Source organism: Desmodus rotundus, chromosome 5, assembly GCF_022682495.2.
Source record: "Desmodus rotundus isolate HL8 chromosome 5, HLdesRot8A.1, whole genome shotgun sequence".
In the NCBI taxonomy this organism is placed as follows: domain Eukaryota; kingdom Metazoa; phylum Chordata; class Mammalia; order Chiroptera; family Phyllostomidae; genus Desmodus; species Desmodus rotundus.
In genome coordinates, this window is record NC_071391.1 from 82,757,773 (window position 1) to 82,776,277 (window position 18,505).

General features: G+C 39.7%; 3 protein-coding genes across 6 annotated transcripts in view; 2 read left to right on the plus strand and 1 right to left on the minus strand.

Annotated features, from left to right (window-relative positions):
- BCO2 (beta-carotene oxygenase 2) overlaps positions 1 to 4,601 on the plus strand; it is a 39,722-nt gene extending 35,121 nt beyond the window's left edge. Inside the window, exons 11-13 of one of the 4 annotated variants that reach the window (XR_006656908.3) lie at positions 171 to 281; positions 2,086 to 2,506; positions 2,624 to 4,601. Coding sequence is in view for 3 of the 4 variants with exons in the window: in XM_053923969.2 (XP_053779944.1) it covers positions 171 to 281; positions 2,086 to 2,199 (225 nt within the window). In the remaining variant the exon portion in view is untranslated. Of the gene's footprint in view, positions 1 to 170; positions 282 to 854; positions 940 to 2,085 lie in introns of those variants that run through there. The other 3 variants (XM_045203977.3, XM_053923969.2, XM_045203978.2) reach the window with 3 other exon arrangements.
- Positions 1 to 6,017, minus strand: part of IL18 (interleukin 18) — a 78,189-nt gene extending 72,172 nt beyond the window's left edge. Inside the window, exon 1 of the mRNA XM_024570739.3 lies at positions 5,880 to 6,017. The gene's annotated coding sequence lies outside the window, so the exon portion shown is untranslated. The remainder of the gene's footprint in view (positions 1 to 5,879) is intronic.
- PTS (6-pyruvoyltetrahydropterin synthase) lies at positions 5,909 to 13,184 on the plus strand. The gene is made up of 6 exons (XM_024570740.3): positions 5,909 to 6,040; positions 7,535 to 7,614; positions 8,868 to 8,890; positions 9,277 to 9,333; positions 11,628 to 11,698; positions 11,888 to 13,184. The coding sequence occupies exons 1-6, from the start codon at positions 5,958 to 5,960 to the stop codon at positions 12,009 to 12,011; spliced, it is 438 nt and encodes a 145-aa protein (XP_024426508.1). The 5' UTR covers positions 5,909 to 5,957; the 3' UTR covers positions 12,012 to 13,184.
- The last annotated feature ends 5,321 nt before the right edge of the window (positions 13,185 to 18,505 follow it).

Genomic DNA, 18,505 nt, shown 5'->3' on the forward strand with positions numbered 1-18,505 from the left:
CCTCTATCTCTCCTATGTTCAACTCAGTATGCCTGATTTTTTTTTTTTTTTTTTTTACTGCTGCAATTTTATATTGATAGCCAAAGTCATTCTGGGAAGGAAAAAAAGCTGTTGAAAGCTTCCAGATCATAACTAGTTTTCTACTACATACTTTTTTGGGGGACTTACAGGTTTGGAGAGAAGATGGCTTTTATCCTTCAGAACCTGTTTTTGTTCCAGTACCAGGGACCAGTGAAGAAGATGGTGGGGTTCTTCTTTCTGTGGTGATAACTCCCAACCAGGTAAATGTATTTCCCTGTCACTAGTCAGAAAGAAAAGTAACACTGGGCCTTGTGAGGGTTACATTTAGTGATGCCATTGATAGTTTAGTTTACTTCCCATTGTGCCACCTTCTCTCTCTTCTTCCTTTCCTTATTATTTGTGTACCCTTTTAATCATAATCCATACTTTTTATTGTTTTAAATTTCTATTTATAGAGCTACAATAATTTCACTTTGCATAAGAATGCATTTGCAAACTACTTTCATACATTTTATCTTATTTAGTCACCAGAACAACTTTGTGGGATACCATTTACACGTGTGGAATTTATAAGTGAAGGAAGTTGAAAGAGAATTGTAATAGATCCCATGGTAGTAAAGCCAGTATTTCATTTAAGTCTTCTGTCTTCTTGTCTAATATTCATACCATCATCTGTGCTGCCAATTTCAATTGAGTGACACAAAAGTCTAATGTGGTAAGCCCCGATCTGGTAGCTCAATAATATCTAACTTCTCATTTAGGGCAATCTTGTGGCAAATAGGTTCCCCTGAGTACTAGTTTTTTAAAGAATTTATTTATTAATTTATTTTTAGAGAGAAGGGAAGGAGAAACAGAGGGAGAGAAACAACCACTGGCCTCTTATACAACCCCCAACCGAGGACCTGGCCTGCAACACAGGCATGTGTCCTGACCAGGAATCAAACACGCAGCCTTTTGGTTTGTGGGACAATGCCCAACCCGCCGAGCCACGTCAGTCAGGGATGAGTACCAGTTTTGAGCAACTGTTAGTGGCTGCCTGGTGTGTAGAATTCTAAGCCTTTTAAAGGGTTTGGTGAGAAATGTGCTCTGATGAATCTGTCAGGTCTGCCATGGGCTTAGGAGGGGTTAGTCCTCATCCTGTGGACTTACCACTCCTGTAATTATACCTGGGCAGATCTCAGTCTGCCTGGCAATGCTACGTTTGAACAGCTCTAAATCAACACAAATGGAGGCACTTCTTTCTTTCTTTTTTTCACATTTTTTATTGTTGTTCAAGTACAGTTGTCTCCATTTTCCCTCCACTACTCCCCCCCGCCCCAGCCATCCCCACTTCCTACCCTTGATCCTACCCTGCTTTGGTTTTGTCCATGTGTCCTTTATATATGTTCCTGAAAACCCTTCCCCCTTTTCCTCTCATTATCCCCTCCTTTTTTTCTTTTTTAAAAAAATCCTCACCTGAGGACATTTTTTTCATTGCTTTTAGAGGGAAGAGGGGAGAGAAAGAGGACGAGAGAGAGAGGGAGAAAAAGGGAGGAGAAAGAGAGGGAGAGAGAAACACTGATCGGTTGCTTTCTTGTATGAGCTCGACCAGGGAGGGCAAGCGCCCTGACTGGGGATCAAACTTGCAACCCAGGCATGTGTCCTGACTTGGAATTGAACCCACAATCTTTTGGTCCATGGGGAGACGCTCCAACCAATGGAGCCACGCCAGCGAGGGCTAGAAGCATTTCAAATTTGGAAGAAAGAATTTCTGTGTCTCAGGAAATTGAAAAGAGGCTGATAAATCCTTAAAAAGAGATCCTCTTAAGGTGATTGATATAAACAATGTAATTTTTTCACTCTAGGTATAAACTTCATCCCTAATTTCCTTTCAGTCCAATTCAGCCTTTCAGCAAATGTTTAGTAAGTGGAGAGGCAAGGCAGTATGCTGGGTGCCAGGCATAGACATGAAGATGCATAAGATATGATCTCTCCCTTAGGAATTTTAGAGACCAGTAGAGGAGAGGCATATTTTTGATAGGAAAAAAAAAAGGATAACTTTCAGTATTGTCTTTTCTTTTCTAGAATAAAAGCAATTTCCTTCTAGTCTTGGATGCCAAGAACTTTGATGAACTGGGACGAGGAGAGGTGCCTGTGCAAATGCCTTATGGGTTTCATGGCACCTTCGTCACCATGTGATGGAAGAACCGCAGGGTTTGGGATCTAGGTTTCAAATGAATGTGCTCTGTACAAGAGAGAGACCAAAAAGGCCACCTTACCTTCCAAGCCATAAACATCTGGTTTTTAAATTTCTGTTAAAAACAGAATACAGGAGATAATTATGGCTTTATATTTTCTTAGGGCTTTTTCTTGAAGACATTAAGCAAGTGTTGATACAACCTCTTGAAGAGAATTTTAAATTTGTATTTATTGGATATATCTTCTTCTAGGTAACAAGAATACATGAAAGAAAAACTAGAACTGGGTCATTACCACCACCAGATAGGTGGGTGACAGAGGTCCTTACACTTGGGAGAAGAAATACAAAAAATTGTAGATAGTAGAATATGAATATAGATCTGAGAATCACGGTTTTTTTTGTTTTTTGTTTTTCCTATCACAGCCTACCTGTTACCACTGGTCCTTAGGTCCTCACAGAGGACAGGAAGCCAGCTGTGTCATGCTCGATGGCTTCTTTTAAACTGGCTGTTTCTCTGCAGCCGTGGTTGAAGCACCCTCTACCATCTCTCACCCTGCCCTCAAGTCAGCCTTGGCAGTGTTGTTTTGAAGGACACAGCTAAAATCTGGCATTTTTCCTAATCTCCGGGTATATACCATATTTTGCCGTGTATACTGAGCGGTTTTTTGCCCAAATTTTTGAGGAAAAATGAGGATGCTCATTATACATGGGTATAATGATTACATACCATGAGCATGATAATGGGTATAATAATCCTGTATATAATGGGCACAAAACCATAGGTATGCATTATACATGGCAAAATATGATAGTTCTTCAGAGATTAATGAAAAATCGGTGGTTCTTCATTTAGTTGGGCAACAGGTGGCACCAGAACCCATTTAATCTTCACATTTCTAAACCCCACCAGTTTTCACTAATAGCACAAGTCAGCCTAGGTCTGTCACTTAAACCACACTCTTGACAACACCCTCAAAATCCCTTGTTCCCTTTTCCTTCGGTTATACTCCTTCCCTCCACTGAATTCCAGTCCCGGGCCAATTAAACCTTCCATGCTCCCTCTGGATGTTGTATATTGCTGTAGAACGCCCCAACATGTCCTTCGGGAGCAAATGTGAATTCATGATTAGGCTCCCTGCACACAGTCCTGGACCAATATAGTTTCTTCTCAATTTTCTTTAGGATTTTTGTAAACATCACAAACCCTACCTCTTTGGTGAAGTGTTCCATGCAGACAGATGCCACATATGAAGGTTTACATTGTGACAGTAAAGTAAAAGTTCTAAGTTTTGTGTTTGGGTTAGTGAGACACAGCACAGTAGCAGGTACACAATGGCAAGAAGATGCCTAAACTGAACTTGATAATATAACAGATGTGGGAGCTTAGAGGCTGAGGTAATCATAAGAACATAAATCCGCTGATATCTCACAGAAGTCCTCAAAAAGGCATGGTCCTCCCCCAGAGAAGACAGGGAGGTTTGATCTTATCTGGGTCTGAAGGATGAAGGAAACTCTAGTTGACATCTGGGAAGTACACAGATCTGATCATGTCTTTCCTCTGTTTATAAACCTTTACTCCACCCTATTACATGGGGAGTGAGGTTCAAACATATAAAGGTTAGTAATATAATCATAAGAATTTGACCCAAGGATGCCTGAATTCTGCCTTGGCCCTGCCATCTATGAGGTTCTTGAAGAAGACAAAAGGGATCAATGATATTTTATAATCTAGGTGCATATGCTTAGTAACCCAATGCAGAAAGTTTGGGTAAAACTGAGTGAGCATATAACTAAGGCTCAAAGCCTAGGCAGGGACTCTTCCTCTCCCTAAGCCCAACTCTCACTGGCCAGTGTCCAGACACTCAAGGGATATGTGGTCCACAAGTGAGGGAAAAAGGAATTAGGGTCCACCCTAGTGACCTTGTCTTAACTAATTATGTCTGCAAAAACTCTATTTCCACTATTTCCAAATAAAGTTATATTGTGAGGTACTGGGGGTTTGGACTTTAATATACTAATTTTGGGGGAGTAGAATTCAACTGGTGATGGGATCACTGAGGGTGAATTGGGTGAGTATCTTTATATAGAATTAGCTTTAATAAAAAAAAAGTTTTAGAGCAAGAACCGCAAATTCAATGATATATTTTAGTAAAGCAAATAGGTAAAATAATTTCTCAGAAATTCCTTCTATTTCTTACCTTTTATTTTGATTTTTTAAAACTTTTTTTGAATGAGTACAGTGTTTGTGTAACCACTGACTGTTTGAGTATCTCTGATGTAGTCAATGCCAGGGAAATATTGTTTATAGCATAAGTGATCTTGGTTAAGTCATTCACTTATCTGGGCCTGTACTTTTCTATCTGTATAGATATTTTCTATATTAAATATCTGAAGTTTATAATTCTTTGAAGTTCTTTCTTTACAGCACAAAGGGGAGATGAGAAACATTTTTTAAAAAGATTTTATTTACTTAACTTTAGAAAGAGGAGAAGGGAGGAAGAAAGTGAGAAACATCAGAGTGCAAGAGATACATGACTGGTTGACTCTCTCACGCCCCGAACCTGGGACCTGGCCTGCAACAAAGGCATGTGCTCTGACTGGGAATCGAACAGGCGATCTTTCAGTTCAGAGGCTGGCGCTCAATCCACTGAGCACACCAGCCAGGGCTAGAAACATTTTTGAAAAATGTGTGAAGAATGTTTGCTACATAGCATATAAATAATTTAATGCAGGACTAACAATATATAGCTGGAGACCTGAGACATTTGAGAGAAATTACCTTTGGGGCTTATATTTCCCATTTCATCTATCCTTCCCAGTGCCTACAACAGTTCCAGCCTCACAGTAGATATTCAGTAAATATTTCATGAAAACATGAATGGAAGAAAAAGGTGACATGGTACTGGCGCCAGTAGGTTGTGTGGATATTCCTCCCATCCAAGTACTAATCAGGCCCGACTCTGCTTAGCTTCCGAGATCAGACGAGATCGGGCGCGTTCAGGGTGGTATGGCCGTAGACGTGTGGATATTCCTTATGAGCAGGTATGAGTAAATAAGACCCTTTCATTCTGGGGGTGCCTACATTTTACCCCGGATTGCTAAAGTGTATGTGTTCACGGGTGCGTGTATCCACATTATGCCAACCCAGAGTAATAAATGATTTCATGCATGCGTGTGCATGAGGACAGCTTGAGAATTTTCCTTAGCAAGAATCTTTAAAAACAGTCCAAAGGGAGTATCATCTCTGAAAGCCACGTAGTCCGGCACTTGCCCTGGAATTCCTGCTCCTTTTATGCTAAGACGACTGGCCCTTGGGTTTTTCTGAGTAACCAGCTACTGGGGGGTTTCTATTGTAGTCCAGAGCTTTCTAGAAGCGAATGGGAGAAGCGGCTCACAGAAGTCCCTCTGGGACCCAAAGTGTACCCGGAGTGACGTGACCTCAGGCTGAACAGAAATAAAAATCGACATTAAAACCCTAGTCATTTGACCGCCGCTAAGCATGCCCACTTCCGCCTGAGTTCTGGCTATCCCACTCCACCAAAAGGCACACCTGTTACCTTCTCCAGGCCGACAGAGGGAGCAGCCCAGCCGCAGGGTGTAGCGGGGAGCGCTTCCAGAGGCGCAGCGCGCACTGCGCAGCCGCTAGGAAGCTCCGCCCAGCGCAGGCCCCACCACATACCTCACCGCGAGCCTCAACGCAGTCCCCGCCGTCCGCAGAGAGAGGAGGTACCTGCCGCGCGCGCGGGCTTTTAAGGAGATGAGTACTGCCGTCTCCGGTAGCCGTCGCAAGGCGCACGTCTCCCGCCTGGTCTCTTTCAGCGCGACCCACCGGCTCCACTGGTGGGTTGTACCCACAGCGTCAATGGTGGGGGCGGGGCCCGGCGCGGGAGGGGCTGGTGTGCGCACCGACGCGGGGGCGGGGCGCGCCGCTGTTGTCTAATGGCCGCCAGGCTTCGTCGGCTGCGCAGTTATTTGACTACTGGAGTGACCAGGCTCCTGGAAAGGCCGAAGGGGGCTGTGTAACCCGAGCCGACTGCAGAGTAAGACGGTCCTTTCCGCTGGCTTTGTGACCCGAAGCAAATGCATTGTCCCTCAGGTTCCCCTTGTTATCTGAGAGGGTGGCTGTAACGCTCACAGCGGGTTAGACTTGCACAGATTACACGGTGCCCGGTACATCGTAAACACTCAATAAGTGGTAGCTAATACTACATTCCAGGAACTACCAGAACCAACATAATTACAACATGCCGAGTTTTATCCTCCTTTTACCGAAGATACCATGAATGCAGATGTTCACTTTTCTTAACGCTGCTCTGAGATCAAGCAGCACAGTTGGAATTTGAACCCAGAACAGCGAGTGCTTGACGGCACTAAAGAATTGATTCTGAGGAGAGTTTTGCCACTCATTAGGAAGTTCCACTCCCCGAGCATCTGCTTACTCGGCTGTAAAATGAGGATAATAATGTGTTTCTTGCGTGCTTGTCGGGTCTTGTGTTAGCTAGTAGAATGCAGTAGAATTCAGCACGCACCTGTCACTGCTTCTGTGTCGAGTGTACAATCTGGTCAATATTGTGGAATGTACAGTGAGATAATTTTGTGCAAAAGCTATGTAAACTGTAGCACTCCGCACGTAAGAAGTGCAGGAGCAAGAGAAGGTGAGGGAAATAATAAAGAGGGTCTCAGAAAAGGGTTGTATAACAAAGCTTGAATGTATGACGGTAGTAAAGACTCATTAAAGATACAAAAATTGGACAGGTATGGGTATAAACATCCATTAAGCAAAGAGTTCTCTGCCTAGAACAATTGAATATTGAAATTTTAAAATTTCCGTTATTTGCGTGCTCCTCAGTGGATTGGTGAAGTTATCGGTAGGCGGTAGTTGAGGCATAATAAAGCCAGATTGTTAAAGAAGAGACTAATAGGTCATGTAATTATTTTTCAGGAGCAGTGAGATTTTAAACCACTTAAGGATAAGCATCTTTTGTTTATCATTCAGCTGTGCCTAATATGTAGTAGGTACTCAGTAAATGATTGTTGAATTGAACAATGGAAAGACCTCAGGCAGATAAGTTTTTGGAATCTTGCTGTGTAACAAAGGGGGTTGAGTCTCTTTATGCTAATTTGTATGGCACAGTAGTCCAATTAGGGAGCATACAGTGTTTCCTCATAATAAAGCTGAATAATGAAATCCAATTGATTTATGATTCTCCATGTGGTGAGCTAAAGTATTAATTTTTGAAGGGTTTCAAAGGCTAGAACAAATAGTAAATGTAGGGAACAGATAGGGTGTTTGAACTGGTGTCATGTTGACTTTGTTTTTGTTTTCCTGATCAGCACGACTCTGAGTAATGAAGAAAATTTGAAACTCTTTGGGAAATGTAACAATCCAAATGGTCATGGGCACAATTACAAAGGTGAGAAGAAAACGGATGCAATTTTAGCCCTTTCACTAATAATAGAAGAATATTTAGCAAATATAATCTTAATGAGTAAAAAGTCTTATGGACAGAACAGTAATGCTTTGAGCCTTGAATGAGAAGTTAAATAGAATTTCAAAATGAAAACAGCTGTTGCCTTTGTTGGATGTGTCTTAACTTTTACCTTGCAGTTAGCTGTCTGCTCTGCTACAGATAGTCCAAAACAATGAGTCGCTTAAAAAAATTTTTTTTTGGCCTTAGTGTACATGAGATTCTTTTGGTACCACGTTTCATTCTAATTAGGTGTTGCTGAGACTCATGTTAAAATTAGATTATATTCTTTGAATAAGTAATGACTGACAAAAGGGGAATATTGGCTAGGAATATGCTGTATGGTAGGAAGATAGGTTGGGTCTAAAGATTTGCCACCAGTGTTCCCAGAAAGTAATTGATTTATGCAAGAGTAAGAGAGTTGATTCTTTGAGATATAGCTGACGTCTCAAAAAAACAGGTAGATAAGCCATCGAATAGCACAGCATATGGTATGGTGGAGTGAAGACCAGGACAAACGTTGGAAGATCAGGATTTCTAGTTTGGTTATTGACGCTTACTTGATCTATGATATGATATCTCTCATTCTTAGTTTGTCCACTGATCATATAATATCCCATGGTGTTTGTATGGAGCTGAAAAAATATAAATGTTATTAAAATATAAATGTTATAAATTCTGATTATGAAGATTTTTCAAATGCTTCATACAAGCACTTGTTAACTTGTTAATTTACAGAGCATTACTGTAAACTGTATACATTCATCTAAGTAAAGGGATAGAGTTTTAGCTTCCCCTCCACCCCAAAAGAGTTTTAGGTCCAGTGGTACCTTTGTTTTCTTAGAAAGGTACTGCACCAAATTGGACCAGACCAATGTGTGGCTGGACTTCTTCCTGTACATTTTCTACTTTTATAGGCAGTGATTGAGCAGCATCTTGATCCTACCTCGGGGAGATTCCTAACTAGTACATCAGCAGAATTATACCATCTTGGCTTTGGCTAAGCTCCTCTGCTCTGTCTTGTTTGACTCTTGCTTTGGTTGATAAAAGATCTTAACCAAGCGAACACATGTTTTGGGGGAAATATAAATATAGCTTTGCGGGGCAGAGATCTAATAATGTATGTTGCTAACTTGTGCTTGGACGTTAATTTGTTGAAAGTCATGTTGGTTTTTGGTATTTTGTTTTCTTTCCCATAGTTGTGGTGACAGTGCATGGAGAGGTATGTGCCGAATATATCTGCATGGTTTGTACAGATTGCTGATCCGTTTCTGCCAACATGATAGATTCTATGTTGAAAAATTCTGCTCAAGTCAGTATTGCTTCACTGTTGTCCTTTGTGTATGGACAAATGGCTGCTGCCATTTCAGGCCTTTCTTCTCCCAAAACGCCATCTTCAATGTGCTGTATGTGGACAGGTAGGAGAGCAGTACAGGTGAAAGGATGCCTGGAGCATTTGGTGCTCCCATGTTGAGACTGATGATTTTGTTGGGGATTAAGGCAAATGTGGGCACAATGTCTGCTTATTGTATAGCCTTTACTAATTTAGCAGAGGTTTAAATATGATGAGCATATTGTAATAATATTCACCTTTTGTTTATTCTTTAGATTGACCCTGTTACAGGAATGGTTATGAATTTGACTGACCTCAAAGGGTTTATGGAGGTAATGGCATGTTTGGCACCTATTGTGTGCTGTCTTCTAAGTATAACATTTGATGGTTCCCTTTGCACTTCCTAACCAAGGATCTCCAGAGGTTCTGTGATGGTGTGAGTGCAATTGGGTGTGGGAGTGGGGGGGTAGTTGGGGAACTACTTTCATGTTTTTCTAATGGTGTTTGGTGACTTGATGGAAATTAGTCACAGTTGTATTAACAATTACAGGAATAAATGTGTCATGCTCTTCTTGTATTTTTGTTGGCATATCCTGATTGCCTGTATTTAACAAATTCTTCTGTTCTCTCAAATGCAGCTTTCTTCCTGAAGCTTTTTTCTCTCTGAATTTTCCTTATGCCTTTGATCATAGATTTTCACACTATCCTGTTTTATTCACTCTAGCTTTATTATAAAGTCAGTGGGGCAGTTCATCATAAGGATAACACTGATTGTATCATTTTAGAATTCTTTCATTGTAAGAGACCTTTGATAATATCTAAGCCAATTTATTCAAGCCCTATATTCAGAGATGCTTAACAGTTAACTGACTTGCCCTAGGGCATATGGTTAATCCTTTACAAAGGTGGGAGTAGAGTTCCTTCAGCTTGGTTTTTATTATGCCATCATTTCACCTGTTTATTTAGTTCTTTGCTTCAGGTCTGTTTCTTACTTTTGTTCTAAAATTTAGCATTTGTTTCATAAAATGCTGTTACTGATTGTCATTACTTCTTTCACATTATCATCCGCATATTCAAGTTTGCCTACTTTGCATCAGTGTTTGAGCTAAGTACTAAGAATGCAAAGATTGATTGAGACATATAGCTCTTATACACAGAGTGCTCATACTATTTTTTTCTAGAAAGTAAAGAATAAATTCCCAGAGGGTGAAGGAATTGAGAAGTACAGATTGGTAGTTACAGAATAGTCATGGGAATGTGGGGATGTAAAGTACAGGAAGTATAGTCAATAATACTACAATAACTGTGTATGGTGCCAGGTGGGTACTGGGAGTATGGGGGGGCACTTTGTAAAGTATATGATTGTCTAACCACTATGCTGTACATCTGAAACCAGTACAAAGTAATATTGAATGTAAAGTGTAAGTGAAAAAAATTTTTTAAATAAATTAAAAAATTGAAAAAAGTAAGTTCTCAGTAAGTTGGTTGAATAAATGAGTAAGAGAATGAGTAAATGAACACAGAGCACTGTGCTCAAAGTACTTTTGGGAAGCTGTTAAGACAGTTTTTGCATTTATTTGGGTCATAAACTACATATTCACAGAGTATTATACAAGACAACAATATGAGAAGTTTGAGATATACCAAGCAAGCAATATGATGAAATACACCTTTGTACAGCACTTTGAAGAACACCACACATTCCCATTAGTAAAAGTGGCTCTTCATGGCATAAGAGCCCTGTTGAAGAGGCTTCAATGGAAAAGTTGGGTCTTGAACTGGAATTGAAGATAAAACAAAGATAGTTATTTTATTGATATCCATGTGGATATCATTTGATCTATTTTAAAGTTTCTTTGGTTTAGGACCTATTATTTTTATGATTCTGGTTTTCCTCAAAAATGACTGCTATTTTTATTATTAATGTACCCTTGTTGGACCACACTATATGGAAAATTAGATTGCTTAGATTTTGTACAGTCTGGCTAAAAGTAAATACCTAGAAAATATTTAGTTTAGTACAATATAGGTAAAAACTTAGAATAAGGCAATAACAATTTTTGCTATTCATAAGGAAAAACATTTGTTAATATATATGAGCATTAGGAAACAATAGCATTTATGTTTTATACTTTTTCTTCTAAGAGTTCAAAGTTATTCTTAAATTACTCCTTATAGGACAAATTTAGAACTATTAATATAATTTCAGTCTTAGTCTCCTTTATAACATGTGGTACTCACTGAATCTTTGTCCATTGACATTGTGGCATTGTCTTGAAGGTGAGACTGTTATGGAGAAGTATTTCTGGTAACTTTTTGAACAGAATGCAGGAAATGGTAAATTGAATTCTAAATCACAGTGGCTTGTTATGAGAAAGCTCCAGTGAATTCTCTACTTCTTGGTTTTTTAACCTCTTTGCATTCAATAATTAGGATAACCAGTCATTATGGAGAACTTACTTTATTTCACAATTTTAAACTTTCTGAAAATACTTTGTAAGACACAGATAAAATACTTAAATGTATTGAGTTAGTGGTTCAATGATAAGTTTTAGAGGCAAAGGTGGAACACTTTGGAATTTGAGTCATAAATGGAATTGGCGTTTTGCCTTTGTTTTGCCTATAGGAGGCAATTATGAAGCCCCTTGATCATAAGAATCTGGATCTAGATGTGCCATACTTTGCAGATGTTGTGAGGTGGGTGTGACTCTTTTTACCTAATATATAGTAAGAAAGAAGACTTGATTTTAACATTTTATCTAATTGTTTCGTGATTTCTAAAGTTTTAGTTTAATGACACCTTTTAAAAATAGAATTTCTATTCTCTGAAAATATTAAATAAGACATTTTATTTATTAGTCTTTGATCTTTCCTTTTCTTCTACAGCACGACAGAAAATGTAGCCGTATATATCTGGGAAAATCTCCAGAAATTTCTTCCTGTGGGAGTTCTTTATAAAGTAAAAGTATATGAAACTGACAACAATATTGTAGCCTATAAAGGAGAATAACAGCCTTTATAGGTTAATACTATAGAAGGGTTTAATTTCTTTCCAAATTTGAAAAATATCTTTATCTCCTTGGGATATTAAGAAGTGATAATTATTGCACATCCACATTGTATTCTGAAGTGCCTCATTTATTGAAATCATTGTGAGTAAAACTTGTTTAAATTCAAATATATTTTAAAACCAAATAGGTAGTTTATCCTGAGTATTGTTTAGAGAGTCTGTTTTGTATAGATTAAAAATCACTTCATTTCAGCCCTGACCAGTGTGGCTTGGTTGGACATTTTCCCACGAAACAAAGGTCGCCAATTTGATTCCAGTCAGGACACATGCCGATGTTGCGTATTCGGTTTCTGGTCAGGGCTCATATGAGAGACAACTGATCAGTGTTTCTGTTCCTCTCTCCCTCACTCCCCTCTCTCTAAAAATTAAAACAAAGTCACTTCATTTCAGCAAAATGTTTTGGTGTAGAACTGTTTGAAAGAAGAAACAATCTTTTTGTTTTTCCATTGTCTTGTTGTTAGTATTCGTTTTTTTTTCTGGTCTAATATAAATAGCAGAAGTGTTTATAAGACTTATAATAGGTGAATCTTCTATAAAATTAAAAGGCGTAACCACAAAGTCTGGAAACAGATTTCTTAATAGATTGAACTCTTTGATTACTTCTTTTAGGATATGCTATAGGCACAAGTCTATTCAATGAAAATTAGAAACACCGATCATCTAAGGCAATAAATTGTGGATGGATGTACAGAATTAATGGAAATGCTACCTCTGCACATTGTTCATTGCAATTTTGCATAGCTTATTATTGAAATATGCATTCCTAGTGAGGAATAGCACATGGAACATCTCATAGAATATTAGTGAAATTATTATTATGTATATTTGTTTATGTTTCCAAGCCTTATGGTGATGTGAACAGTTTTAACTCAGAAGACAAAGCAGGAACCACAAATCCCATTATTATTATTATCATGTTAATTATTAACTGTTAACTATCCTATACCCACTTTTGTAAAAGAAGTGTCTGTTTGTTTCACTTTTTATGGAGTCCCAGAGATCTCCCTGCTTTGCTTTCTCCCTCCTCCCTAATGCATCACCAATGAATTTCATGTAACCCCATTACGTCTCCTCCTTTGATTGTAATGTATAAAATAAAGTGCAAAACTGTCATTTTCTGGATCATTTTCTCAATTTGTTGGGATTTTGTTTTCAGTCAATTGTCGTCAGTTTAACTCTTAACTCAAAAATTCTTACAAGTTGGGACGTTTCTAGATAAATATAAATTTTTGAAGCATGATTCTAGAAATTAAAACCAATTCCAAGGTGAGAAGTTAAGAAAAAAGTGTATTGACCATATCACTGTGAACAGAATGACCAGAATTCAGCAATAATTTGTGTTATAAAAATGGCCAGAATAATATCAGCTGAGACATACCCCTTACATGTGATCACTATTAGACTAGACCCATGATAAGTGTCCAGTTTGTTTTTTAAACTCCAAACTTTTACATTCATCTTGGAAATGGAATTATCTTAAAGATGGGAAACAGATTGTGTTCATTTTGCTTTTGTTATGTCTGGTATTTCTAGCCTCCCTTGCACACACTAAAATCATTGTTAGTTTCACACAATTTAACTTTAGAGCAAGACTCTATTGCAAGACACTGTTGGAAAATGTCCCACATAAACACTATGTCCACATAGCTACAGAAAGAACTGCTTATCACCACAGAAGAAAAGCAGGGGAAGGTGGTTCTTGCGCTGGTGGATTTTTAAGCAGCAGTTATGCTTTCAAGTAGCTCTGCAGTTGGTTTATGTCCTTCAAAAATCCACCCACCCTCTCCCACGAGTGTTGCATCACCACTGGGACAGGATTAGTGTTAGCATTTAAAAAGATAATTAGAACACTGCTTTTCTTTCCTTTTCCCTTTTCTTTTTTTCTTTTTCTTTTTGTTATCGCTGGCTAAAGAAATGATATCCCAGGCTTTTATTCTTAAAGATGTCCAAAAAACAAGTCAGCCCAAGTTCACCTTCAGCCAGCCAGATTACTAGTCAGTAAAAATTCCCCATTTAGTGTGATAAATACGAACTAAATTGAAAAACTCTTTTCTTTTTTTTACAAATATCTTCCTATGAGCACTGTGGCCAATAACAACCTGAAGTAATAGAAGGGCTAGTTTTGTCTTTTACCTTTCAAAGTATTTGCCCACAGACAGAGCCATAGATGGGTAGTGGGGTATCTCATGGGCATCTCAAACTTAACATTTCCAGAGTGAATGTCTGATTTCTCCTTCAAAATGTATTCTTCACCAATCTTCCCTAAAAATGCCACTACCATCCATTTATTTTTTTCAAGCCAGAAATCTGGGAGTTGATCTTGATTCTCACCTCTTACATCTAATCTATCAAAGTTATGTAGGTTTTACCTTTAACATACAATGATTTTGTCTGTATTTCCAATGCTACCACCCCAGTCCAACTGCCTCCATTTCTTTCCTGGGTTACTGACATGGCCTTTTAACTGGTCTGCTTTCCCTGTGGTTCTCTCCCACACTCCTGTCATCAATACTCCCCTCTCTACCATGTTACTCCTTGAAAGCTTCCTCTTTTAAAATACAGTCTAAACTCTTCCCACTAGTCTGCCAAGCTCTATATGAACCAGCCTACTCCCCACCCTCAAGCTGTCACTAGGTTTTGGTCACATTGGCCATTTCTCAGGTCCTAAGACACACCAGTTTCTTTCTTTCCTCAAGATCTTTGCATTTTCTGCCTGTTAACAAAAATCTTTAAGGCTGAATTTGCCCTGACAGAAGAGGTTTATTAAGCCTCATCCTAGCCAGAAAAGGACCAGGTCCTGGGGCATGCAGTCTAAAGCAGCAGCAGCAGCAGCAGGGTAAGACGGAGAATACAGACACATTGCCATCCTAGGGTCGATGGGCCTTTTTCATACAACGAGTTTAGGGAAGAAAGACGTAAGTTATTTTTGTAAGAATTTACATTGGCTATAGATAAACATGTCAGGAAAAGGTGAAGGGGAGAAAGTCTGGGGATAGTGGATAGTCCATAAGGAAAAAGTATTTGGCGCTTCTGGATTGGTTGTGGGTAACAGTGTGGAAGGTTTATGTGTAGGCAGGATGTGGTTGGTGGTAGGCTGGTCTTTCTAGATAGCTGCCTGGAACTTGATGCAGAGATTCAACATACATTCAGGATTGTGAGCACTCTTTTGTTGGTTTTGGTCTGCTCTAGTTCACTGGTTGATCTTCCTTGTCTCGTCCTCTAGCCTGCTATTATTTAACATAGGACAACTTAAAGTTTTTCTCTTGTCATGCTCTTCTGTTTATAATGCTGCCCCTGTCCTCTACCCCACCCCCTTCATAAAACCTATCAGTCTTCAGATCCCAGCCTAAGTGTCACCCTTTTGATCAGCCAGTATAGGTAGAAACCCTCTGTTATTTTCTATCAATAATATCTATATACTCCCTTATCTTGCAGTCTTAAAATTAGGTATGTGTTCCTTTTATCTTATTTATTTGCTATTAGTTTATTGTCTGTGCCACCCACAAGGATGTCAAGTTCATGAGGGCAAGAGCCTTGTCTACCTTATTCACTTTTTGTCTCAGTACTTAGCTCAGTGCCTGCTGCATAACAGATGCTGAATAATTAGGCAGTGAATGAGTGACAGTGCCTGCCATCTCTAAGGAACTTGTTGAACCTAGTTTGGTAACATTTTTTGAGATTTAATACCAAACTTCCAAACGTACTTCAGAAAGGAGTTTAGTTATTCTTTATGTGCTTGAGTTTAGGTAATAACCACAACGTGAAATAAATCCCCTAAGTATTCCTCCAAACCTGTGAATCTGGCTAACTTTATCTTCCTGGACATTTTCCATTTCCATTTGTGAGTAAAATTTATTTTAGTTCCTAACTAGCTACTAATTTAACTAAAGATCAACTAGAATTCTGAATCAAGGATCTTTCAGTAAATTGCCATCCTTAAGACCACACGGTAATTTGTTAACATCCCAGATGCAGGGCTCATTGACAAGTTTTGTTCATAATTGTTGTCCTAGCCTGTGGGGAGTAGGTTTGGACCAGGCAGAGAGGGCCTCAGCTTGTCTTGCAGAGAATGCTTCTTTTTTTAAAGTTATATTTTGTTGATTATGCTATTAAAGTTGTTCCAATTTATTCCCCGTTGCCCCCCTCCACCCAGCACCCCCACTCCCTCAGGCAATCCCTACACCATTGTTCATGCCTGTGGGGTCCATAAGTTCTTTGGCTACTCCATTTCCTACACCATACTTTATGTCCCCATGGCTATTCTGTAACTACCTATTTGTACTTCTTAATCCCCTCACCTCTTTACCCATTCCCCTATACCCACTTCCATCTGCCAACCATCAAAATGGTTTCTGTATCCATGATTCTGTCTCTGTTCTTGTTTGCTTAGTTTGTTTTTTTTGGATTCAATTGTTGATAGGTATTTATTGCTATTTTTTTTCATAGTATGGATCTTTTTTTTAAATAAGTCCCTTTAACATTTCATATAATAATGGTTTGGTGATAAACTCCTTTAGCCTTGTCTTTATCTGTCCTTTGATTCTAAATGATAGCTTTGCTGGGTAGCACAATCTTGGCTGTAGGCCCTTGCTTTTCATGACTTTGAATATTTCTTGCCAATGCTTTCTAGCCTGCAAAGTTTCTTTTGAGAAATCAGTTGACAGTCTTATGGGGACTCCCCTATAGGTGACTAACTGCTTCTATCTTGCTACTTTGAAAATTCTCTCTTTATTTTTAAGCTTTGGCATTTTAATTATGATGTGTCTTTGAGTGGGCCTCTTTGCATCCATCTTGTTTGGGATGCTCTGTGCTTCCTTCACTAAATTAGGGGAGTTTTCTTTAATTATTTTTCCAAATATAATTCCAATTTCTTGCTCTTTCTCTTCTCCTTCTGGCACCCCTATAACGCAAATGTTGGAAAGCTTGAAGTTGTCCCAGAGGCTGCTTATACAATCCTCTTTTTTTTTTTTTAATTCTTTTTGTTGTTATAATTAGTTGCTTTTTGCTTCCTTATGTTCCAAATCATTAATTTGTTTCTTGGCTTCATTCACTCTACTTTTCATTCCCTGTAAATTGTTCTTTATTTCAATTAATGTGTCCTTCATTTCTGACTGGATCTTTTTTATGCTGTTAAGGTCCTCACTAACTTCCTTGAGCATCCTTATAACCAGTGTTTTGAACTCTGCATCTGATAGGTTGCTTATCTCCATTTTGTTTAGTTCTTTTTCTGGAGTTTTGATCTGATTTTCATTTGGGCCCTGTTTCTTTGTCTCCTCATTTTGGCAGCCTTCCTGCGTTTGTTTCTGTATATCAGGTGAAGCTGCTATGACTCCCTGTCATTGGTAGCATGGCCTAATACAGTAGGTGTCCTCTGTAGTTCAGAGGCACAGCCTCCCCTATCACCCAACCTGGGTACTCGAGGTGTGCCCTTCGTGTGGGCTGAGTACATCCTCCTCTTGTAGATGAGCCTTGGTTGCTGTTGGCAGATCAATGGGAGGGATTCCTAGGCCAGTCAGCTGCAAGGTTTGGGTGTAACAACTGACCACCAACTTCCACCCTCCATGGAGGATCAGCTGTGCCATGGCAGAGTGGTGATGCTCTGACGTGCTCTGTAGCTGTCCAATGGGTGCATTGGACTGGGTGTTTTCCTGGGTGGTGCAGGCCAAGGTCAGTCCCCACCCGTGTTTTGCCAGGGGCCACACTGCCTGAGCTATAAAGCAATCTGAGATGGCTGTTACTTGTGCTGGGCTTGGGGATTCCTCGGCAAAGCCAAGCTGTGAATCTAGGCTGGCTGCTGCTAGAATGGGGCTTGGGACACTTAGCAAGAGGTACGAGGGATGGGGGATCACTGGGGCTGGTTGTTGCTTGTTTGAGAAGATTTAGGAAGTTGTGAAGTTTGAGCCAAACCATCTATTCCTATGGAAAGCCACTGTCAATAGAGGATGGGACAGAGCTTTGGGATTTCCAGAGCAGGGCAAACAGTGTCAGCCAGGTTGATGGAGTCTCAACTCTGGCACCTGCCTCCTGGCTCTATGGCTCTGTTGGGGGAGGGTTCAGAAAAGGGAAAATGGGCTCTGCCCACCTCTCTGAGACAAAGCTGTCCCCCAGCTCTTGCCTTGATGCCAGACACTTCAGGTCCTCCCTGTATGCCACTGTGCCTTTCCAGCTCCTACCCCGGTGCTAGAGATCAGAGGGAGTGATTTTGGTAAGTGTCAGTTCTTTAAGAGGAAGTGCTTGGGACTCCAGAAGTTTCTTCCAATGACTCAATCCCCACTGGTTTTTGCAGCCAGAAGTTATGGGGACTTACCTTCCTGGCACTGAATCCCTGGCTGGGAATCCTGGGGTGGGGCTGGGACTCCTCACTCCTGAAATATCCCTCCCAAATTTTTGTCCCGCACATGGGTGTGTGTGGGACCAGCCTGTTCCACGTCTGC

What these genes read in the sequence shown, in the direction of transcription:
- PTS (XM_024570740.3), top strand. Translation starts at nt 5,958, where the DNA reads ATGAGTACTGCCGTCTCCGGTAGCCGTCGCAAGGCGCACGTCTCCCGC. An exon ending in TGGTGACAGTGCATGGAGAG is followed by an intron (nt 8,891 to 9,276) that starts GTATGTGCCGAA and finishes TTTATTCTTTAG; the next exon opens with ATTGACCCTGTTACAGGAAT. An exon ending in ACCTCAAAGGGTTTATGGAG is followed by an intron (nt 9,334 to 11,627) that starts GTAATGGCATGT and finishes TTTTGCCTATAG; the next exon opens with GAGGCAATTATGAAGCCCCT.